General features: G+C 47.6%; 8 protein-coding genes and 1 non-coding gene across 9 annotated transcripts; 6 read left to right on the top strand and 3 right to left on the bottom strand.

Moving 5' to 3' along the window:
* Window positions 1-738: 738 nt before the first annotated feature.
* Window positions 739-3,573, top strand: FVEG_07707 (hypothetical protein; the record flags this gene model as incomplete). The annotated part of the gene is made up of 2 exons (XM_018896378.1): window positions 739-1,259; window positions 1,322-3,573. Exons 1-2 carry the CDS (start codon window positions 776-778, stop codon window positions 3,571-3,573), a joined length of 2,736 nt encoding a protein of 911 aa, XP_018753840.1. The 5' UTR covers window positions 739-775.
* A 3,182-nt stretch (window positions 3,574-6,755) lies between these two features.
* Window positions 6,756-8,242, top strand: FVEG_07708 (hypothetical protein; the record flags this gene model as incomplete). Its single annotated transcript, XM_018896379.1, has 2 exons — window positions 6,756-7,354; window positions 7,426-8,242. 2 exons carry the CDS (start codon window positions 6,756-6,758, stop codon window positions 8,240-8,242), a joined length of 1,416 nt encoding a protein of 471 aa, XP_018753841.1.
* A 1,748-nt stretch (window positions 8,243-9,990) lies between these two features.
* On the top strand, window positions 9,991-11,680 carry FVEG_07709 (hypothetical protein). Its single transcript, XM_018896380.1, has 2 exons — window positions 9,991-10,287; window positions 10,334-11,680. The coding sequence occupies exons 1-2, from the start codon at window positions 10,048-10,050 to the stop codon at window positions 11,561-11,563; spliced, it is 1,470 nt and encodes a 489-aa protein (XP_018753842.1). The 5' UTR covers window positions 9,991-10,047; the 3' UTR covers window positions 11,564-11,680.
* Window positions 11,681-11,832: 152 nt separating this feature from the next.
* Window positions 11,833-14,064, bottom strand: FVEG_07710 (hypothetical protein; the record flags this gene model as incomplete). Its single annotated transcript, XM_018896381.1, has 1 exon — window positions 11,833-14,064. The coding sequence occupies one exon, from the start codon at window positions 14,062-14,064 to the stop codon at window positions 11,833-11,835; it is 2,232 nt and encodes a 743-aa protein (XP_018753843.1).
* A 1,446-nt stretch (window positions 14,065-15,510) lies between these two features.
* Window positions 15,511-16,638, top strand: FVEG_16173 (hypothetical protein; the record flags this gene model as incomplete). The annotated part of the gene is made up of 1 exon (XM_018905411.1): window positions 15,511-16,638. The coding sequence occupies one exon, from the start codon at window positions 15,511-15,513 to the stop codon at window positions 16,636-16,638; it is 1,128 nt and encodes a 375-aa protein (XP_018753844.1).
* Window positions 16,639-17,257: 619 nt separating this feature from the next.
* On the top strand, window positions 17,258-20,056 carry FVEG_07711 (hypothetical protein). The gene has a single exon (XM_018896382.1). It carries the CDS (start codon window positions 18,815-18,817, stop codon window positions 19,868-19,870), a length of 1,056 nt encoding a protein of 351 aa, XP_018753845.1. The 5' UTR covers window positions 17,258-18,814; the 3' UTR covers window positions 19,871-20,056.
* Window positions 18,570-18,659, bottom strand: FVEG_16174. Its single transcript has one exon. It is a non-coding gene; the product is annotated as a tRNA-Glu (tRNA).
* A 735-nt stretch (window positions 20,057-20,791) lies between the features above and the next one.
* FVEG_07712 (carboxypeptidase D) lies at window positions 20,792-22,469 on the top strand (the record flags this gene model as incomplete). The annotated part of the gene is made up of 6 exons (XM_018896383.1): window positions 20,792-21,017; window positions 21,071-21,270; window positions 21,317-21,608; window positions 21,661-22,041; window positions 22,096-22,173; window positions 22,225-22,469. 6 exons carry the CDS (start codon window positions 20,792-20,794, stop codon window positions 22,467-22,469), a joined length of 1,422 nt encoding a protein of 473 aa, XP_018753846.1.
* A 136-nt stretch (window positions 22,470-22,605) lies between these two features.
* On the bottom strand, window positions 22,606-23,443 carry FVEG_07713 (hypothetical protein; the record flags this gene model as incomplete). Its single annotated transcript, XM_018896384.1, has 3 exons — window positions 22,606-22,802; window positions 22,850-23,009; window positions 23,075-23,443. The coding sequence occupies 3 exons, from the start codon at window positions 23,441-23,443 to the stop codon at window positions 22,606-22,608; spliced, it is 726 nt and encodes a 241-aa protein (XP_018753847.1).
* Between the last annotated feature and the right edge of the window lie 508 nt (window positions 23,444-23,951).

Raw genomic sequence — 23,951 nt, 5'->3', positions numbered from 1 at the left:
GCTTGCGGCAAACCTCAACTGCATGGGTGAGAGAAAGATCATCAGAGATTGTAGATATCATCACGGAGCTAGGCGTTGTATGGACTATGTATTCGTTGATTGAGCGAGTTCGGTGGACTTCATGTGTGTGGCGGCTTACACGCATGGAACCCCATGGCGCTGGAATGAGGGCTAACGGTGCCATGCATAGAGCCTAAGTCTACCAGGCAAATTGACAACTGGCCTCTGGAGGAGACTAATAGAAGCGAGAGCCGATAAGCGCACCGAAGGATTTGCTCAAGACAGGCAAAGTCTTTATTCCAACATCTAGTCTCTAAATAAATAGCTTCCAGAATTCGCCTCGGTGATGAGAAGGGCCATGCATTCAGCTCACAGCCTGATAAGCGACGTATCGTTGCTACCCGCCGTCTTGTTGCCCACTTTCACAGCAGGTTGACTATGTTCATAGGTCAATGGCAGTGTACGCGTTCTATAAATAATATGGGCAATCGCTGGGCCCAATCTCGGTCGCTGTGAAAGGGGCCATTATTAGCCACCAGCGCGTATGCCGCGCTTTAATGTTAAACACGTGCTAAACCACGTGATGAGATAACGCTTTGAAGAACAGACAGAACCAACACACAATTACACCCTGGTCATTAGTAAATCAAGTGACCAATAGCGATGTACTGATCAATTGCGAAAGTCCTTCTTCCATGACCCCGCATCGTGAACCAAGGTTCATATTAACTCAGAGGACTTGCACGCATACCAGTACTAACCGAGGATCGTCCCAATGAATGACCCGCGTGAAATACACAGATCGAAATGCCTCGAGTTCTTCAAAGACCGCTATGGACAACGTGTTCAGTATTACGGTCTGACTGCATATGGTATGCCTACCGGAGCTAGCTGTTCCGTTGACCCTCTTTTGCCATATCTACTCAATGACAAGTCATTCTACCAAGCAAGACTCTATGTCTCTGAAACAGCGGTAAATTTTGAAATAACAAAAGCTCTATGGGAAGCTATGGGTATGAGCCCCGATGACTACACCCTTCTGTTGGATATGATGTCAAGTCCTAGAAGCAGATTTTGGACAATATGTCACGAGGAGGACTTTTCAAACACGACACACCCTCGCTACCACAAAGAAATGAGTCTGGGTGAACTAGTAGTTGCGCTCATCCGCTGGCCCAAGCGAGATCAAGATCTAGCGCATCGCAATATCGTAGCTGCACTGCAAACCTACCATCATTACCTTCTGGGACACCATTATGGTAAGTTATGCCTAGAGCTTGGAGACAGCTCTCATTGGGCGATACTAACAGACGAGTTATAGGAGAATTCTGGCCGTTTAAACCAGTCAGACAGAACCATCACATGTACCCTCTTGAATTCGGCCTCATGGTCTACATGGAAGAGCAATGGAAGAATATCGCATGGGTCTTCCTAGACTGTGCAGTTCCCGAGATTCCAAACTTGGATACGTTAGGAGATGTGGAATCATCGTTGATGGATCGCATAGCGAAGGATAAAGTCTTTGGCGAAAGTGAGAAGAGAGAAACGCTTCGTTCCGTTCACGTCCTTTTCTCCTCTGCCGGCACTGGTAAAACACGACAGATATTCGAACTGTTACAAAAGCAGTGGGGGTTTTATCTTCTTGCCCCGAATCTGGCCCCAACTGCGGAACAGTCAAAGCATGAAGGCATAGACATGATAGATACGAAACGATATTCGGCATCGAGAGACACGTATACCATGTTTGCGGATCATCCACAAATGATTCCAGAGTTGATCTCCGAAGAAGTCAATGTCTTCAGGCCTCTTATCGTCGCGCGTGTTGCTCTTCTTTACGAGTTTTTGCGCAGGTATCCTTCTCCAACACCAAGACAATGGCTCTGGTTGCAGATATCCTGTGATACCTGCGATCCGTTCGATGCCTTGTATAGACTCTTTAGGTTGTCGGCAGGCCAGTATCTATGGTGGGATGAATATGTCTATGTTTGGGCAGAAATACCAGCCTTCATCGTACACAAATGTTACAGTTTTCTCAGTAAACATCCTGACCAACTGTTCAAGGCCTCATTGTATCACTGTTTCGATGAAGCACAACTTACTCTCGATGACCCTCGGGTTTCCTCGATGCTCAGTCACCTTTACGCAACACTCACACTAATGTATATTATACCATGGAGTGGCCATAACACCGAAGAACGCGCTGATGAGGATATGGAGGATGAAGAGAGTGACGCAATGTCATTGCAGACCAGTGATGACATGCCATATTTAGACCCTATCCTGGTGATTTCTGGAACATCACTTCGTCTGGAAGTGCTTAAAGAAAATCTTGCCACCTATTCTTCAGATGCATGGGGTGAAGGCGAAAAAGCAGTGAAGAAGTGGGATCGTTATCGCATTGACGATACGTTTCAACTCGTTGCATCTGATGCGGACTTTTGGGCGCTCTACGAGAGACATACGAATGATATCCTCAAAGAATTCAGAACCTTTAGAGGTGGAGAAGAAACTGGAGACTTGTCAAGATTGCCCCTTTTGAGCCGCAGTGGTCGGCCCTTGCCGTTTGAGTCATCTGAGGTTGACCTCGATATGGTTGAGACATGGGTACGGAGACCATTGGAAGTTCCTACGACGCAGGAGTTTCTGGCCCTGTTTAAACAAGCATACTTCCTGATGGAGAGTGACAGGACTTCTACTGATACCCCCCCAATCCATCTAGAAGAGCTTCTCGAGAATCGAGATTCGGAAGCTGTTGCTTCGCTTATCACTCTGAGTCTCTGCCAACTCCTCACTACTGATACAGTACCGGGAGCGGATAATTTGGCTCTGCCGTTGCTAGAATTACTGGCCGATCATGGAAATAACGCTATAGACCAAATGGCTTCCATCTTCCAGAACATGAATCCACAAGTGGAGACTCCCAAAACATCGCTCAGTGGAATATTAGAGACCTTACATACTGTTCTGAGGAACCTGTACATCCGAAAGACGATCAAATCGCACAGTATTGGTCAGCGCGGGCGATATAGATGGTCAACGGTCTACATCGAGGAACTGATGCTCCTTTATCCGCGCTTGACCAGCCCAGGATCGACTCTGTCCGAGATACAGATAATCATTGAGGAGGCAGAAAGCAGAACGACAGTTGCAGCCATAGATGCTCTCAAAGTTCAAATTCGCAAGATGAAGTCAGCTGGGAAGGAAGAGTTAGTTCAGGACCTCTTTCGCGCTGGAATCAGAGCAGAGATGATGAGCTCCCCTACCATCTTTGTGAAACCAAACTTTGCACAGCTTGTCACCTACGGATTTGCATTAGTTCAGAAGGACGGCGATACCATAAGATACACGTTTTCTGAGCCGATAGCTGTTCGGGCAGTGATGGAGTATCTTCGAACGGAAGGGGGAAACGAGTATCAAGATCTCATGCTGCAGTGGCTTGTCCATACACAAGATGATTATGAAGTTCGAGCAATGTTCGGGAAGGCTACGGAGTGGTTTGTTGCAATGGCAAGATATCCCAAACACATTTATCAGATGGGCGAGAGACTAATTGATGGTGTTGCAGTCCTTTGACCGTTTACTCCGACATCAGAGACGTGTTGAAACTGGCCAACCTAGTCTCTTGGAAAGGTCCTCCCATCGTGAGAGCTTATTGAAATGTCTGTCAGAGTCTACGGCTACCGGTTTCAACACACAACATTTGTTAAAGCTGAGCTCTGTGGTTAGGATTACTGACTTTTCACTACCTGAATCGCAGACGACTTTCAAACATGAGACTCCAGGTACGATCTGGGACTGGTTGAGACAACAACGATCAGGCGACCAAACCTCTGCGCCCACGTTCATGTTTCCCGATATCAATGCAGGCCCGGATCTAGTATTTTCACTGCAGAAGCAGTCGACTACCTCTGGAGGGCGCAACGTACGTCAATCGAGACCTACAGGTCAATTGAATAAGCTAGTTATCATATCTCAGGTAAGTCATCTCCTGACCTTTGCAATGCGAATCGAGATCACATTCTCACACAGCAATATTACTAGATCAAGACAGGCCGAGGAGCCCGGTTTGAAGATGCAATAGAAACGTTGTTAGATTGCAATTGGCACAAAAACCTGAAAAGTAGTACCCGCGAAACTGAAGCCAGAGAGCTCCAACACTGGGCAGACACTCCATTTGTATTACTTCTGGTGTGCACAGGAATCACAGTCAGGCAGACAAGAGTGCACAGCTGGATAAGGAAGAACCACAGTCGCATCAGGGCAAATCACTTCGTCTGCGTTCTTGATAAGACTGTTGCTAGCAGTATCTGGGGCAGCGATTTCACGGCGCTGGCAGATGCTATAAGAAGGCAAGATGCAGAAAAGGAGAAGGGTTGGGAGCAGCGGATTAGGAAACAAGTCTAGAAGGCTCTCTTACCCATTTGATTATATATGTGGTACTGTTTCATAGTTCAGTTTTAGTGCCTGGTCTACATATATTCTGTGAGAACATTTAAATCTGTCTAAATGCAGCCAGATTTCGGCTATTCGGTCAGAATCCGTCTAGAAATTCAATAATGAAGCTTTTATTGCCTGGAACACCCAAAACTATAGCAGTAGATTACCAGACGTTTCATCGAGGCCAAACCGACCACTCTTGCTCCGCGCTAACAATAGGACATGGGGTTGGCTCAACGTTGAACCAGGGAGGACTTAGACTTTCGGAATAGTGAACGGGTAGCGGGCCGTCCGTGTCTGTGGCTGGCTGACAACCGTTCCCCTTCCAATTGGATGCGTTCTGATTTTATGCAATCCAGTAGGCTCGTTGCTAGATCCACTAAACGCAAGACAGGGCAAAGATAAAAATCAAAGTCGTTTGTCGCCTTTGGGCGCTAGCATTTACATAGAGCATCACTGGGCTTGGTGATAAGTCCGAAGAGGCTGCAGATCATCTTTGCTTATTATCATGTCACATACCAGTCGTGCATAACAGATACGAAGTCTTGGACATCACCCTGTTTCTCAGCTCTCACTTGTCGGGCAAGTACTTCGATTGGCATGGAACTAAGTTCAATGTGGTAATCACAAGAGCAGGGTCAATTGATACAATCGAAAATAACCATTAGCAGAGGTCTAGAATTCAGATGAGCTAGCTCTTGCTCATGAGCCAGCCACATTTTCCCTTTCGAGCTATGATCTTCGGTATGGCTTGGAGAAGTGGCGAGCTGGGCGACTTCACTTCCACTGGGTTTAGATGCACCATCACTTCTGACCTGTATCGCCCGTGTCTCAAAAGTTGTCGCGCTTAAGTTTCTTCTGTGAAAAGTGGCAAGCTATCTTAGTCGGCACGGCACGCAGTTGCCGGTGTCGTCGCCGTGGGCGCTCAATCTGATCGACCCAGGATTGTCATATCTCATGCTATACACAGTCAGTTTAGAACTTTATGAAAACAGGCCTATCGTGTTTCTTGCAGCCCTGATCGAGCTGTGGAGCCCACCATTTAACCAGTATGTCCAGAACTCTAAGGGTTATGCATGGATATACAGGTACTGAGCGTGTCCGTCTTGGGCTAGACTAATGCACAACAATCACATAGCAGTGACTTTTCTGGTCACAGTGGCGTCTCCGTGTGCACTGACGCAGTAGACATGTACTGAGACATTGACACACCTGCCCTCTATAGATAAGCCAATAGTTTCCATTTGGGGGAGTTCAGCTGTAATTAGATACGCCATATTCTACCTCTTGTAATCCTACATTTGATGAGATTAAATTCGTTTTTGTTATTCACTGGGCATAGAAAGGTAGACAGAACACTAGTAATTGCTCGAACGCGAAACGTTATGAGCTGTTTCGGAGGAAACGTCTTTAAAGCTGCGATGTTCTCGATCAAGTTAGGCGGTTTGGCTCGTTCATTCCTATCACCTATGTTCAAAAGCTTCATTTTCTTGCTGGTATTTGACCAAGTCCTATGCCTATGAAACTTTCAGTCACGAGTCTTGACTCTAAATAAACACATCTATGGGTGAGACCAAGCTAAGATGTGATAATATTAAAGCCTACTATTGACTTTCAGCTCCGCCACCGAGATCAGCCCCTCATCTTAGTAGATACTAGCGAGCGAATACCCTTCAAGTATGTCTCATTTGTAAATTGCAGAATTTCTAGATCAAGATACGCACCATTTTGTACAGCATTTACTATCTCTCATGTTGTATATATATTCGTCTCTGTCCTGATGTTGGGCCTCCAAAACAGATTCTTTCCCTTATCTCTCCCGTCCATCTACCTTATAGGCTTTTATATCCAATCTTGATTGTTAAGCTGTGCATCATCATGAGCGCTTTCACCAAATCGTTGAAGCAAGGTCGACTCCAAGTCTTCAATAGCTGGCCAAAGGCAATTACGGTAACCTCCAGATCAGAAGATCTTGAAGGACACTTCCCGCCAGCTTTTGAAGTGCCGACAGCAACCCCAACCCCAGCTCCACCGGCACCCTTAACTCCGATAGTCCCTTTTTGGACCTTTTTCGAAAACCTCGTTGGAATTCATGGATAGAGCTCAGCTTCAAGGACTCGTCCGTCAAATTCGATTTTAATGGCGACGTTTTTAACTTAGGCCATATCCAAGGTAAACTAGGCCCAGCCGTGGGCATGGTTGCGCCAACCATCCCTCATGAGGCTGATGGGTCCGGATACTTTCTCTCGGTGTTCACCGGGCCTGATAACCTTCGGAGTACGCTGAACAGTACCATACAAGTAAACGGGGACTCTATAATGAGTTCCGTTAAAGAGAAACTCCGAAGTTCTATCAATGAAGTTGAAGGTATCAGACCAAATGATCTAAGATGTTCATTCGCCGCAGTTTCCAAGCAAGGGCGGAACCTGCCGTGGAATGTGGACTTGATACTAAGATTTTCTGGTATTGTCGACATCCGTCCTGTTCAGTATTTCAAAACGACTTTCGATCATGATATACAGGACCTGACAGCTCAGATGAGCTTTACCATTGATACGACCGGCTCGGAAAAGGTGAAACAGGTTCCTAAAATACATGTGCATCGAATCCAACTGTCCTGTGGGAAGGTTGGCGGATTGTTTAAGGGCCGTCTGGCATCCGAGCTCGACATACTGGGTCGGAATAGCACCAAAAACAAGGCAATGTTGGAAGACATTAACGCAAAGCTGAACGACTCACTGTTGAAAATGGGCGACCTAGCCAAACTGGAAGCCATGGAACCATATAATCTCTCGACTATTCCTCAGAGCCCCCCAAGTGAAGGTAATCATGCGGAATGGATGTCAATTCCGGAAATTCAATCAAAGCCTCTTGGGCAACTCAAAATCCCCGGAACCCACAATAGTGCAGCATATAAGTTCGATAGAATCATATCGCCAATACTTGAGAAGGGTTTTGACAAGCTCCGCAATCTAAGAACTGGAACAGCGCCCTCCACTCATGGCTTGATGACACCGAAAACATATATATTGGCCAGCAGGCGTACGATGACCTAATCGACCATATCACCCTTTTGAGTCAGGCTCATGACATATCTAAAACCCTCAAAAGACAGCTTGAAGATGGTATACGCTTCCTTGATCTACGTATCTACCGAGAGGATGATGGTGAATACTACAATCAGCATTTCCTCCGTGGACCAAAACTGGATGAGCTCCTCGATCAGATTGGGCAATTTCTCGAGAAGCATAGTTCCTCTGCGGAATTTATCATTGTGGAGCTCGCACAATGCTACTCCCTTCGGGAACATGTCACCGAAGTAGCCAACAAGGTCAACAGCAGACTCGCGCGTTGGCTCTACATGCCATCAGACGCAAAGACTCACCTAGGGAGATATGATTTCCAAACTCTCCACGACAAACCCCTATCATCCATCACAAAAGGAAAGCCGAAGGTTCTCTTCGTTAGCAGGGAGGGGGCGTGCACATTTCCTCATTCTGTACTTAACGTGGTTGATGATAGTCTTGAGAAACCTGGAAACGGCAGCCCTCTCCTTCCTAAATGGTTTACGAAGGTGCCCTCAAATGGAGAAGAGGTTGCCCATATTCTCCTGAACACATTCGATCCAGATGCTCGCATCAAGAACTTGCGACACAGAGCATACGAGCGCAACGCCGAAGTTAGCCAAGTCCTTGGTCAGAAGGACACCCCTTGGCGGTATATGATGGACTGGTATACTGATTGCAAGGGCGTGGAGAAGTCCGAGGACCTTCCAGTCGAGCGTATCATCCAGGCGAACAAGTGAGACTTTCCTATTTATTATGCTGTATGTTTTAGTTGTTTTATGTCTTGGTAGATTGATAGCTTCTTTCAGTAATTTGACCATGCGCCTACATAACTCAAACTGCATCATTCCTCTATTTTTGGGGCTTCTTATAAAACCTCACTACACAAACAGACTTCTAGCTTTAATACCTTTAATCCTTCCGAAGTCTCAGCTGTAATTACCTCTGTGTTCTGAAACTGGGTCTGGGTAGGCTACAGCTAATGAATACTTGTATTTGTGATTCGAAGATTGCATTTGTGTTAAGGGCAGCATATTTGTTACAAGACACATGTAACGAACACAAACCAAAGATACACGAGATAACACTTGAGCAGTTGAGACTTGTGGATGAGAGCTTGAATTGGCAGGGAAAACTTAGAAGTGGAGTTAGTGCTAGCGTTGTTGTCACCGACAACTATAGCAGACGATGAGAGACATGTGAAATTAAGCAGAAGGAGAAGGCCAAGAAATAGCTGTGAAGTACTGTCCTAGCTCTCTCGATTAATCAATATCCTTTATAGACGTGAAGCCCTGCGGTTGCCTCCACCCTGCCTTGTATAATCAGTGTCCGAATAAGATGATACAGTTTGTCTTCAATAGATTCAGATGAGTAATGGATTGGCGGTGTATCATTGGGACAGTACAATCAGTGTCTTCACATAGCATCAGTGCCCTTCTATCCCTGTATAAATACGCTACTTCCCGCCCTTAAGTCATTCTTTTCCCATTCCACTCAACAATCCACCAAGCCCAAGGTAGAAGAAAAACTTTGCAATACTCTATACCTGAAATCACCTGACCATCACACGATGTGTATCAAAAGCGTCGTGGCCGACAAATGTGCCACTTGCAAAGACGAATTGAACACTCATATCGTTGAACGTCCCTGTTCCAAGGCAGGAAGTGTCTTTGAAGGTTGCGGGAAAAAGGCTACACCCATTGACAGTGAAAGTTTGGAAGAGATTTGCAGTAAGTGCCGCAGGAAAGCAAAGAAGGACAATCAATGATAAGCCTAAGAGCTTCCCAGCTGTCTTGCTGGACGTAGGTATTGTTTTTGTGGTATTTTGCAAAGGCAAGGATAGCAATAAAATCAACTACTTTCTAAACTCCGTTACTCCAACTTACATGAATCAATGGACTTAAAAATCTGGCGTTTAAGATTTATTGCGCCATGGGAAGCTGATTGCTCTCACAGCGTGTCTTATCGCGTACAACCAGGACTCTCTTGACCCTCCTTTTTTCTTTCTGTAAGTCTATGATAGGCAAGGGACTACGATAAAGCCCTGCAATGTGGTACAAAACCTTTGTCATTGGTGGTCTCTAAATACGGCAGGGATGCAGATCATTACCCCTGACTGCTTACTGTGACAGAATTGGGATAGTGGGTGGGTTACAGCCCTGAAGATCTCCCTCGCTGACCATCCATCGGCAGCCCCCCAGCCCGCCAGCCCAAACCAGAGGTTGTGACTACCGACCTACCTCAATTAGACTTTTCGGCCTCCTCGGAATGGGCTTGTTTCTAAAATGACAATTACACGACTTGAAAAGCTTTTTGGGGACACGGCAGTTGTCAATCCCGGATGTCATCTTATTCGGCAGATATCACACGAATCCCAAAGCGCACAAGTTTCACCGCTACTCACGCCAAAGTTTCACTAGCCGTGGTCTAAATGCTGACACTCGTATCCGTACTACCAATTCACTTAAAAACAAATTACAATCCGAAGTCGGGGCCTTGGAATCCCAGGACCTTTACCACTTTCACCATCAATCCACGGCCAAAGATGGGAGCTACGATATCCAGCTTAATGGGCGCGCCCAAGCGGCCTCATTTTCCTACAGTACCCACTGACCAAGTACTTCCTATGCATGCCTTCGATGATACGCCTTTTATGCGCAAATGTCCATTGCTGTGGACAATACGATTCGATGAGATTCTTGACGGCGACAAGTTGAACGAAGCACTCTCGAAACTCTTTGAGATGGACGGATGGAGAAGGCTTGGCGGCAGAATACGCCTCAACGTGAGCGGATCCATCGCCAGCAGATGCAAGTAACTAACAATCGCAGGACCAGGGCAAAGCTGAAGTTCATGTTCCAAAGGAATATTCAGCGCAAAGACCTGCGGTTCACTTCACCAAGGCTGCTTATGACATGCCCTTTGCAGACCATCCCGAAGCATCCAAACTACCCACTAGATCAGATTCAATCGCCTTCTTCCCAGAGCCCGCCGATTTCCAGTCAATCGGTGTAGGTCCTGGTGCGCCAACATCATTTGAGGACTTTTGCGCCACCGATGCACCGCAATTCTCGCTGCACGTTGTCACATTCCAAGATGGTACACTGGTATCACTCACCTTTTTACATATGACCACGGACCTAGGGGGATTGTCAGCGGTTCTCGAAGCTTGGTGTTCAATCCTGGCGGGAAAGCCTGAACAAGTTGCCAAGTTCCCGGGATACAAAGATGATGTCATGGCTGGGCTGTACCGAGCTGAAAGCACGGAGAAGTCAAAGACCGACGGTTCTCTTCTTTCGGGCTGGAGACTTGCGGTCTGTGCTCTTAGGGCGGCTTATGACGGGTGGATGTATCCTCTTGAGGCTCGAACGCTGCGTGTGCCAGCCAAGGCCATCAACGCCATAGTCGCCGAAGCCAGGAGTGAAATTTCACTTGAGAAAACTTCCGACGGCGACAAGCCATTTGTTTCAGAGAATGATGTCATCCTAGCCCTCTTCAACCGCTCTGTTGCCAAGAGTATGGGCAGAGGTCGAGCCATCGTCACTCTCATCGCCGTCAACCCCCGCGATCGCCTCAAAAACATTTTCCTTCCCGACTCAGCATACGTCCAAAACGCACCCTGCGGAGCATTCTTCTACTGTCCCGTCAAAGACGCTCAGGATCTTCCTCTAGGAAAAGTTGCCATGCTTGCCCGCCAAGCGGTCGTCGAGTACTTGACCGAAGGGCAAATCAAGGCTGCAGCCAAGGCAGCGTATGAGTCTATGATCGAAGGTGGAAATCCGCCTATCGTGGGTGACACGACAACATCAATGATCATGTCGTCTAATTGGGCCAAGTCGGGGTTCTTGGATAAGACTGATTTTGGACCTGCAGTTGTTGGAGGGAGTGGGGGACCTGCGAGGCCGAATTATTATCATATGGGAAAGCTTACGCCTATGATATTTCCTGTGTCAGTTGGGATCAATATGGGACGGGATGGGGATGGGAATTTGTGGCTTGGTGGTGACTTATCAGAGGACTCGTGGGCAACGTTGATGGAGTATCTGAAGCGATATGAATAGCAAGCAACCACTTCATATTACACAGGTTCCTAGCATTCTTGTACTCCTTATTCCTATTGATGAGCTTGATAGCAGTAAACAGTATATAGCTTCACCTCATACCCTGTAATATCGAACTAGTCCCCGTTTCTATCCTACCAACAAAGCCCTCAACGCCTCTACAAGTTTTGTAAAACCTCGTCACATCAAGGGATGTGGCTACTAATATCTGGCTCCAACGCCAGCAACTCTACCCGAGTCTCAACTACTATAGCTTGTATATCTACATCCTACAATGGCCTCAGTGAAACACGGCTATATGTGTCCTCGCTTTTTGGAGCTGGCCTGTTGATAGCGCTATCGGCATGGACCTCTCCAAGCTCCACGACATTAACAATCGGCTGTTTAGATGTCGATGTAGCTGCGTGGCTTGTGTGAAAGCCCGCCTTTCTCGTGTCTTCTGACCCGGCGCTGACGAAGGGATACTCAATCCTTGCCATTGGCCTATGTACAGTGTTGGACTCTTGTGTGTGTATTTGAGAACGGGGCACATCGGTATCATCCCTCTTTGAAGCAAAGGGGTCGAAAGACCGCGGGTTGTCATTCCGGTCTTCCACTTGCATCTGTGTATCCTCGCCATCATCACCGTCTAATATGACAATACTCGCATCTGTCGAGTGGCGATAGTTGGGTGTCAACCGGGGGTCTTTGTTCTGGACATATCGGTCCACAAGCTTCGAGCAAACAACCCCGACATTCTCAGGATCGTACACTTTAAAGCTGGTTATAGGAACCCAACCAACATCGCACTGCGCTGGAAACTTGTCCTTGTGAAAGTAAACAACAGGATAAGCCCTATCTTTGAATCTGCTGCCTCCATCCTCATAATCCTTCGCCCAGCCCCGAGGATACTGATCAACGGCCTTGTCAAACAGATAGCATGGGGGAGTGTCCCGTAATAGTTGTTTCATGTACGGGAAATGGCCTAATGCTGCCCATGGGAGAACGAGAATTGGGTAAGTATGGCTCAGCCTCGGACATTTGATAGCGTATATCTCGCCAACAACCGGGATGATTCCAACCTCCTGTGTTATATCTTCTTTGGTTCGGCTCCCTGAAATCGCGTTTGCAGGGTTCGCAACCTCAAGAAATGACTGCCTTGTTATCCAATTGTTCTTCGCAGCTAGTTTCTCGTTGCAGTGGAGGACGCGGGTCCCAAGCATCTTGACTGCAAGGGAGTGGTCCCCGTTTATCCCATGCCCTTGACCTATGAGGTGCCGAGAAGCCCCTCTAATTGGATCCTTGTGGAAGTGTTTGTTGTGCTCCTTGCATTCCATGATGTACCAATCGCCAAGATCTGGAGGATGCTGAACTATGATATACTTGGTTTGTGCGTTTCCATCTTGGAAGACTTCATCAAAGGGGATTACTCGTTCTTCAGGGATATCATATGGCTCAATGGGCAGTCTTTGTCGTTTTTGTTTTCGATTGGATGCTTCCGCCTGGAGCCTCTTCAGAGGAGCGCGAAGATGGGCAACAAGAGAATCAGTCCATTCTCCACCAGGGTTATTGTTTAGAGTCTCTGCCCTCTTAGCAGATGATGCCGACTGATTTGGGATCTGAGAAGACGGCCACATGTCCAATCGTGCTCTCCCTCCGTTCTGATCCAAATTTGTCTCCGAAGCTGGCATCGCTCTCGAGCTTGATCTTGCCTGCGGGTCAACAACATTCTCTGAATGTCGGGTCGCCTTTATAGTTAGGCTTGGGGCTGGGACTTGATACCCTACTGGGCTAGTAGCGCCTTGTCCGTCCGTGGCTAGGTTTGACTGTGATGATGACCCTTGATCTCGGATTGGAGGTGTCGGGTTGATTGCCGACTGGCCCTGTCGCAGGGTGTTATCTGGGGTCCGGGCTCTAACCTCTCTGAAAGCTGAGTTCTGTGTCAAAGCCTGATCCTGGTGATCAGAGTTGTCTGCGTTTGGGCGTGAACCCTGGCTTTGGTCCCCTCCCATGTCTATTGGGTCTTTGAGTGTGGTGTCTGATTCAGTGTTTTGATCTTTTCGAGCTTCCGGCAACGTATCTACACGATCAGCCTCGATTGCCTGTTCTTTAGGACGTAAACATTGCTTGAGACACTGGTTGAGTACAGTTGAAACCGAGTGGTCCCATAGAGTATCCTCTAAAGTCTGGAATAGATCACATGCAAGCTTCTTGTTTGCCGCCTCTAGTCGTTCTGCAAATCGTTGTTCCGGTAGAGTGACTGAACTGTGATACTCGATGTCTAGCTCTCTAAGGTCACCGGCATATTGAAGAACCGCATCTGATCGCTTTGCGTACTGATTAGGATCAGACGAGTGCTGCCGTAGTTGGCTAAGCTCAGTGTCATAGTTACTCAGCGGCGTTTGACGTTTTGCTCTGTATTCCGACTCCGGGCTCTTGATTTCACTGACTTTGATGGCCCATTGCTCACAAAGTGCCCTGAGAGCCTCCGTTTTAGCAATCGCTGCATGAACAATGCCCATGGTGGTTATTTCTGGGTGCTTGGAGAAGGAGAAGCTGGAAAGCAGAACTGACGAGAAGGGGTAATTAGTGACTGCAAGGTTATGGTGGTTTTTTATGCTGGTTCTATATATATATCCCTGCTGGTTCGTCCTTTGGTGTGGCTGCCTTCTACCACCACCTCACAAAAGTAGCCGATCGGATTTCCTGTTGTACCACGGAGGCAAACCAACAGGATAATAACGGAGATGCGAAGGAAACACAACTGACGTGAGGACGAGGGTAGTGTCCACTTCCAGATGCAAAAAAACAGTACTAGACATGTAAACTTATTACCTCTTCTATCAATTTTCGTTGCCAAACTCGCTCAGGAACATATTCACATCGGTTACCCTGGCGAATTGCATGGCACACATGGTAAGTCGCTCATGTGATGAGATCGTTGCCTAAACTCGAGGGGCTGTCGACAAGAGTAAGAACGGATGGGCGCTTCTGGTATCATTACGGTCAGCTATTGGTCGTCAAGACTCCACTATACAAGGATTGAGTGATATCACGCCGCTAACAAACCCAATTCTCTGGGGGGGTTGAAAGAGTGCATCTGCATACGCGGAGAAGAGCTGGCGATCATCGTATGATACCGAGGCTTGCTAACCGTTCTCGTCGGCTGTATCTTCAGCAGCTCGGACCTTGCAACGTGTATCACTTCATGCCCATCATCTACTAACTAACGACACCTGGGCGTCTGGTGCCAAGTCAGTTGCGTGATTTAATGCCTGTTTCCCTGGACAGCCCTGCCCGGGCGCTAGACATACCACTAGTAACCGATTGAGACACAGTCCCATAACAAGACTATTCGTGATTCGCAGAACTTTTAGCGTTTACCAAACTGTCGGGACTCGATTGACCAATGACTCCGGCTCCACAGCCGCCCCTGCGCTTCACAGTAGGGTAAGTTACTCTGGGCGCTTTTCTATCAAGACTGAGTCTTCAACCCTTGGAGAACAGCCTGTCGAGGCCAATGTCGAGATTAAAGCCGATCGGTACTTTCGATCTGTCGTCATTCACTGCAGGTGAGGGCATCGAAGCATATGGAAGACATAAACACGGCCAGATGTACGATTCACTATCTCGATAAAGTCCCGCGTCTAGCCAATTGAATATATGAGAAATCTTCAATTTTCAATGCTTCCCAATAGTTGAGATTTTATACTTTTGATTCTGTGTTGAAAGCCTAAAGCTTAACCTTATCGCGAGGAATCATTGGTCTTGTATGCCCTAGGTTAACATTTGCTTGACATTTAAGCTTCCCACAAATTCTCCTGCGCGTCAAACAATCGCCTCTCCCTTGAGTATAAATGTAACAGAATCCGTCCTTTTCTCTTATGCAATTATGTCTTCTTCATCGGTATCACTAGGGATCGATGAACCCCACACCAACGAACAACGCGATCAACTGCCATCGCAATATGGCTTTCTCACAGGCATCAGACCATCGACTGTGTTCAGATCCTTTCTCTGCACTCCCGCCCGAGATCAACTGTCAAATACTAAAGCGCCTTTCCCTCCACGACATGCAATCTGCCATCGCGAGCTCGCCCATGCTGTCGAGGACCTTGACCAGCAATCGCCAGTATTTTCTCGAGCCACACTTGCGAGAGCTCCAGCTTAGCTATGGTGACATCTCACTGTTTCACATCGCAGCGGCGGCTATGCACCTCCGTGAGCTGCATTCTAAGCACGACGGAGATACCATCCCAGTCCTAGAAAAGAACATCAAGCCTGTTCTGGACTCCATCTTACGATTCAACGCCAAGACGACAGTGGAAAGAGGCGACATTAGCCTTTACATGATCATCGCAGCCCAAGACCTCTTGCCCGAGATCATCGATGCTTTCAAAATTGGCCTTGAAGCTAAATTTCAGTATCGGAGCCCAGACTCGCTATGGCCGGCCAAGGCACCCCTGGGCTTGAGGGCAGCATTCAGCGACGGGTTTCTAAGATTCGATTGCTACCGCAGCATATTCTATCACAAAGACCAAGGCCTTTTTCAGGAACAGGTTACGATGACGGACGTCTTCTGGAATTTCTGGGACATACTCCATCACAAATATCAAGGCCTTTTTCAGAAACGTGCTTGTATCAAGGATGCCTTCTTGAATTCGTTTCCCCCGTTTCCAAAATTCGATGATGAGATTCTGCGGATGTACCCCTATATGATTCTGGGCAAAATTCATGACCGATATTCAGACATCATGAGTGAGCTCGACAGTAGGTATCCTCGCCGTACTAAAGGCGTTGTCTGGCCAAAGGGGGCGTGGAAGGAGTATCTTGCAGAAACGGCCATGATTAATTTTCGGAATCGTAGTCCGGACCAGGACCACTACTTCATGCATCGTCTTTTAATGCAAGGCTATCCCAAACTTGTGTTCTTTGAGCAACTCTCCCCTGAGACGCTTTTGAAAACTATGGAGGAGGAGTTTGAAGAACTCGTTGTGTCGAACCTACGGAGATGTGAAGCATGGGCAGCCTACAAAAGGCTTTATTATCACAAGTTTTATCGGCATTTCACTCTTTGGGGCTATAAAACGCAGTAGCGGGACAGAGGTGCTTCGTAACCTGGTATGGCCGTTCTTTGTGTGAGGTGGTTATGGAAATAAACTGCTTGACTGCGAGGTTGGCAGATTTAGAAGAGGGAGAATCCGAATGGCCTTGACCCTTGAAATTAGTCAAACCGACAGATAAGCAAAGTTGGAAATATTTGGCGATAGTAGAAATGGCATAGTGTTGTAGAAATGGACAGCTGATATTGCAAGATTATTTGAAACATTGTGGCCAACCTTGCTGACATCGTGGAATACTCACAGCCAGTCGATATGCAGACAAACCATGATCATACACGAGTTCTGAGAACCTTGATAGTTGTGGCACTACTAAAAGAGAAGCCAAAAACAAACTATGTGCAGCTTGAAAGGCCGGAGAATCACACATGCATCCTAATCACTTCGACACATCTCAAGGGAAGCCAAATAGTTCATGCACCAGGAGTTCCCAACTTCAAGGCCGATGGGCACCCGACAAGCGGAGGATGATCTTGACTCGAGAGCCAATGTTATAGTCCACTGGTTTTTTAGACTTTTCTGTCTTCGAATTTCAGCAACAGGACACGAGGAGACCAAACTCTGTAGCGCCACCTGGAGTTTATGCACTCATGAACCAGCAGGGTCGATCATGTGCCAGAATTAGCTGAGTCATACTGCGGTGGACATATTTAAACAAGAAGGACGTCACCACTTCTCCTGGAATACTCTAACCCCCACAAAATCAAACATGACCTCCCGACAGGAAACGCAGCACCAAGGCTGCGCAGACTTCTTCTCAGACCTGCCACCTGAAATGAGAATGGAAATACTCAACCAAACCCCACTCCAGGATATCCGTCATCTGATCACAGCCTCACCTGCTCTGTTACGCATCTTCCAACAACACCGGGCCTCTCTTTTAAGGCATCATTTGCAAGGCCTGCTCCAAGTCTATGGGGACGAACGTATTCTGCCTTTCGTTGCCTTCACCGTGGATCTGCGTAATCTACGCGCCCAGTCACAGTATTTGACAGCCTCGGAGTTAGAGGAAAAGCTCAAACCTGCACTGAATTCCATTGTTTCACAGGATTGCATCAGGCAACCAATCGAAGGCTACATAGGTCTCCCAAATCTGGAAAAGGCTCAGATTCTAGTACCCGAGCTTTGCCTTGCCTATCGTCACCATCAAGAGAGCTCTCACAGCTTGACGGAGAGGCCCAGCAGCCACTTTCTACTGGAAAAGGCCCCGTGTTATGACAAGTTCAGATTCGTGGAGAGATTTCTGAGATTTGATTGTTATTGCAACACTTTTTACTACGGAACCCAATCTCTGTTTAGTACTTTGATTGATGTAAAGACAAAGTTTTCAAGGCCATTTCTCCATCACCCTGACGCTTCAGTTGAGAGATATCCCTGCACCATCATTCCTACTATTTTTAAAGGGTATCTACATCTAATAACCCGACTTGATGACTCTCTTTTATCCCGGCAACCAAAGCCCGTCGAGACACCTGAAAGTTGGACACAGGATATATCAACTCTGCGAAGAGACAAGTTCTTGGACCGGAGTGCGTTAGAAGAGATGGCCTTTGTCATTTATCTTGTCATGGGCGGTTATCCTAAATTTGCTATGCTGAAGAGTCTTACAGCCGAGGAGTTTGGACATTACACTCTTGAGATATTCTATCAATTTGTTACAGGCGACCCGGAAGAACGAGTGGTGTGGGTAAAGCAATGGACCAGAGATCATAATCTACATTGGCAGTAGGCACTGAGGGATTGAGACAAGAGAGCTTGAGAGGATGATGTTAGGCAACCCGTTTGGGTGGGGGGTATCATGGATAAAAAGAATCGCGCTGGAACGGCGACGGGCAGGCACGGAAAATGCTCACAAGTTCTGTGGCCGAGTCAACAAAAGGTTAATTGGACCCATCGGCAAAAGGAAACTCCGGTACAGGGAATCGAACCCTGGGCTCCGCGGTACTGATCTCTCAGGTTATGAGAGCGCGAAATGTTAGCCACTACACCATACCGGACTCGGTTACTAGAGGGCCTGATTCTGGACCCTCACATTCGGTCCCGGCCGTTGAGATCAGACGGCAATCGCTCACAAGACATGCTACAGCTTAACCTGTCACGTCTGGACTCTCCTTCTGCTCTATTGTAAGAAATGTAAAAGGTTCTGGCATGGATGGTGTTTGCGGAACGTCCACTAACTATGCTGGAACTTCGACATGCAGTCTCAGTCTCGAAACATACAACAGCTATGGACTTGGATTTTATGAAGACTGCGCTGTGGTATGCTGCTCAGCAAGGTACCACGCGCGTTGTGGAGTTGCTTGTTCAGAGACAGAAACTTCTAGCTAACCTTCCTGACGGAGGGATAGACTCACCACTGCTAGAGGCTACCCGAAGGAATGATGTGGCTATTGTCAAGCTGTTGTTGCAGGCACGCGACATTGATGTTAATTATCCATCTCATGAACCTCCTCTTTGCATTGCCGCTGAAAAAGGCTACGAAGCGATAGCCAAGATACTGCTCAACACACGAGATATAGACGTCGATAACCTAGATGGCAGCGGCGACACACCTTTACTCATAGCCTCAATGTTTGGCTACGCCGGCATTGTGAGGCGACTTCTCAGAACGGGCAAGGTTGATGCTGATCCTAACGACGGATGCGGAGATACTGCATTTTCATGGGCTGTTAAATACGGGCACGTTGACGTGATCAAACTTCTACTCCGCCAAGACGGTATCGATTTCAATTGGTGGGTAGATGGTCGTACAGCTCTTGGGTGGGCTGTACATGTGAATAACGAGGAACCCTTCTTCATGCTCCTGGACTTTGGTCGCATTGACATCGAGTCGCGAGACTGCCGCTGGGGCCTCTCACGCTATACTGCATCATCCTTAATCGATGCTTTGGAACATGGCAATACGAAGATTTTTCAGACGCTCCTGACACTTCCGGGAGTGGACTTTAACAGAACGGACGATGATGATGGGCGCACTGCGCTTATGCATGCAGTTCAAGCGGGACAGCATGATATAGTGAAGCAGCTTCCGGGGACTGGCAAGGTGGACATAGGAGCTAGGGATAATGATGGCCGAAGTGTAATGGACAAAGCTCAAGAACAGGGCAACAATGAGATAACGCTGCTACTGCTTAAATATCGTCAGAATCAACTCTTGTCCGTTGCATCTGAGGCTACCGCGACACCACATAAGGTCGCCAGAATTTAAAACGAACCTCAGAGAACATTACACTAGCCACAGACTTGCAGTCACAGATATAATATCACTTCTATAGTCAGATTACATAACAGTGAGGAACCAGTAGACGACCTATAGGCGGAAATTTCCACCAGATCAATACTCCGAATATCTCTAATTGGCCATTTAATACGACATCTCTGCATACCATTGCGATATTGGGTTTCATTAGTGAGAAAATTAATTCTAAGCATGAATTCTCGATAAGCCCGCGCGCCAATCAGAGCACCCGAGCTCGGATATTCGGCAAGTGAGTTTGCATGCACGGTCACCAGATTAACGGCTAAAAAGTGCCGAGACCTAGATCTCGTGGCTCGGAAGATCGCTTGTTCTGGAAGGTCGCCATGAGGCTTGATAAGATGGGCTTCTGCAGGTTAATCTGTGTGATACATCATGTACCGAAATGGATAATACGGGAGAATGTGAATTTAAATATTTACGAGGCGGTTGAAACTCTGTTTCAACAGGAGTATGTATGGTCTGCCTTGTGAATCCTCCTGGGCACTGTAAGCAAGACAATGCCTTGTTTCATGGTGCCGGGATGACCCAGAGATCGACAGTATCCACTGCCTACTGTCGCCTGACTCTCGCGCTGTATTGGCTAATCCTACCTCCGGATCATCAGGAACCTTTGGCATTGACAAAAGATCTCCCCCTTTAATCAGGAAGGTGGCATTAATCTCTCGGGCGATAAGACAATTTGTCAACTTGACGGATACTCGTATAGTGTACGGGTATAGTGAAACGCTTGGAATGCGGGCTACCCGGGAATATAGTAGCGCCCGATGGAGATCGCCTAGATCTATATATTTGTAGTTTGATCCTCCCGTCTTGGCAGTATTTCTTGTACAACTATCGCTCTCCCATTCAAGTTCGATAGCATCCGTCATCATGAAGACAGCTTTGTTGAATGTGCTCACGGCGCTTGCCCTTGTCGGCCAAGGCAGCTGCAAACCTGCAGCCAGCCTCGACAAGAGATATGTGCAAGAAGACGCTGGTATCAAGTACAAGGTCTTCGAGCATGCTGCGACTGGCTCCAAGACCAAGATCGTCTCCAACTCTGGAATCTGCGAGACGACGCCTGGTGTGAACCAGCACTCTGGCTATTTCTCTGTCGGTAAGGACCTCATTAAATTCTCTGACCTCCTGTCTAACAGAAGCCATGATTAGGCACCAACATGAACATGTTCTTTTGGTTCTTCGAGTCTCGCAAGGACGCTAAAACCGCTCCACTGGCCCTTTGGCTCAACGGTGGTCCGGGCTGTAGTTCCATGATCGGCTTGTTTCAGGAAAATGGACCTTGCACCTTCAACAACGGCGGGTCCAAGCCGACTCTGAACCCCAACTCATGGAACACTTTTGCCAACATGGTATGATCACACAATCCCTACAGGTACAATTCGCTAACGGTCACAGCTGTACGTTGATCAACCTATTGCTACTGGTTTCAGCTACGGCACCGATGATGCTGTGTCCACTCTCGCTGCTGCTCCCCGAGTCTGGAATCTCCTCCAAGCTTTCTACGCCCAGTTTCCCGAGTATGAGAACCGTGACTTTGGTCTTTTCACTGAATCATACGGTGGCCATTACGGTCCTGAGTTTGCGTTTTACTTTGAACAGCAGAACGCTGCTATCGATGCTGGAAAGATCAAGGGCGAGAAGATCAACCTTGTGGCCCTTGGTATCAACAACGGCTGGATTGATCCTGGTAAGTTCTCCACGCCTTTAGATTAGCTTTCAATGCTGACATGAATACGTAGGCAACCAGTACAGAGATTATATCGACTACGCCGCTAACAACACCTACCGCAAACTCATCACACCAACTCAGTACAGCAAGTATCTCAACACGTACAACCAAAAGTGTGTCCCTGCATTTGCCAAATGCCCCGGTCTCACAGGCAACGATGCTGCATGCGGCAACGCAGATGACGTCTGCAGTTCTGCTATTGAAAGCCCGCTGGAGAGACTGGCAGACTTTGATGTCTATGATATCCGCGCGCCCAGCAACGATCCTTTCCCTCCTTCGACTTACTCTACCTATCTTACATCTGCATCTGTGATGAAGGCTATTGGTGCGCAGTCTGATTACCAGGAGTGCGGTGATGAGTCTTATAACAAGTTTATCGCTAGTGGTGATAGTATGTTTTCCCTGTGAGCCTGCATGCGTGATTTGAACTAACGGTTCTTTTCAGGGGGCCGATCATTCTTACCGACACTTAAGCAAGTTATTGATTCAAAGATCCAAGTTCTCATCTGGGCCGGCGACGCTGGTAAGTCACCCAGGCTCCAGTCCTCTATAATTCGGTATCTAACATGACTAGACTGGATCTGCAACTGGATGGGTAACTACAGAGCCCTCAACTCAATCGCCCCGCAATCATTCGTCTCCGCTCCTCTCAAGTCTTTCACTGTCGGTGGAACGAAATACGGTGAATTCAAGACCTCTGGAAATTTGAGCTGGTTGCGTGTTTATGGCGCTGGTCATGAAGTTCCGGCGTACCAGCCTGAGGCGGCGCTGGCGGCGTTCGTTGCGACCATGTCCAAGAAGCCTATCTCATCTACATAAATGATGTACCGGTAGCATTTCATGTCAAATATCATCAATTGAGCCTCTCACTACTACTAAGTTTAGATGAAATGATGACTCGTGTTTGTGAACTGTTTCCTCTACGCTGAAGTATCTATACTATAAACAACACCCGTCACGGCCGTATAAGACCCCATTCAATCGCTGCCTTCATTGCATTCTGTCGTAGATATAATTGTTCTTCTCTCGTCAGAGGAACTGGATCTACTCCTCGTCTCATTCTAGACTCTATAGTCTCACATAAAACTGGCCCTTCGCGGTCGTCATGCGAAATCGTGTAAGAACGAACTTCTGCATTGGCCCAATCCGTACCTGCTGACGTTAGTAACTAGGCAGCTAGTTCATTGACAACAACATACCATCTGGGTTCACAGAGTTGACCCAATCATCCGTGAAGAAATGTAAGAAGCAACCATGAGTGACAACCACGATTTCTGACTCGGGTCTTTCACTCAGCCATTGCCGTGCGGCCCGGGCCCTCTCTGAAATACTGCCCACAACTGGAGCCCATTTACCCTCCTCCTAACAGATTATCAATTCGGTTCGACAGATCAGAGCTGGGGTGTCAATGTTATACTGCATACCTTGACTTGCCAGCCCGGCTCAACCAGACTGAAATCCACAGGTTCTTGTCTGAACTCCTCCTTTATCACAGCGAGATCACTGCCCGTGTCGCAGTTCATAGCGCTGACTTCCTGCACTTCTGGCAAGGCCACAATTTGTAAGCCGCGCTCTAGTTGTGAAGAGAACCCCAGCAAGGTCGTTTGGAGAGTTCGCCGCAATGGCGATGACACAATGAGGTCAACATTGACAAGCTCTGGGCACTTGGAGATCAGGCCTTTGGCTTGCTCTTGTCCCAAAGGCGTCAAGTCTGTGTCGGGCAGAATGTTGTTTGCTTCGCCGAGGTTATGAACGGCTTGACCGTGGCGCACGAGGTGAATAATTTGCGGCATGGTGCTTGTCTTGAGGTAGTTGAATGGTCCTAACTTGGATTTCGATGCTGTTTGAGCTTCATTTCCGGAGCACTGGTCTTTTTATAGAAGGCAGCTCAAGAAGCTTTAGAAGTGGGGGCTAGGTTGCAGTCACCAACCGCGTCCGCGGGTCCCGTTCACCCAGGCTAACCACGGACCCTATCTCGGACTCGGATCCAGCCTCGCAATGGATTCTTTGAGTAGTTGCGCGTTCTCTATTTTTATACGAGAGCTTATTAATTCCCCGGATACGTCATTGTTACCAACCTGCTGGCAATACTGGAAAGAGATAGGCGTATCCCCTACTGACCGCTGTAACCAGAGATGACAGTATCACAATGTAATGGCATATGAGGACGGGTGCCAAGTGGGGGGCTTTTGTTCTGGACAGCTGACGAGGATTCTATACACATCACTTCGGTGGACAGTTCGTCATTATCCGGTAAAGCATCGGACTGGCTGTTATTTTAGTCACTGCAAGTACGCATCG

Source organism: Fusarium verticillioides, chromosome 8 (genome assembly GCF_000149555.1).
Source record: "Fusarium verticillioides 7600 chromosome 8, whole genome shotgun sequence".
Lineage (NCBI taxonomy): Eukaryota > Fungi > Ascomycota > Sordariomycetes > Hypocreales > Nectriaceae > Fusarium > Fusarium verticillioides.
The sequence above is the reverse complement of the archived record's forward strand: the minus strand, read 5'-3'. Positions and strand labels throughout refer to the sequence as shown.

Bases quoted from the DNA above. Each gene is read 5' to 3' on its own strand.
- FVEG_07709 (XM_018896380.1), top strand. From the start codon at position 10,048: ATGGGAGCTACGATATCCAGCTTAATGGGCGCGCCCAAGCGGCCTCAT. The intron at 10,288-10,333 runs GTGAGCGGATCC...TAACAATCGCAG, and splicing joins GCGGCAGAATACGCCTCAAC to GACCAGGGCAAAGCTGAAGT.
- FVEG_07711 (XM_018896382.1), top strand. From the start codon at position 18,815: ATGGTGTTTGCGGAACGTCCACTAACTATGCTGGAACTTCGACATGCA.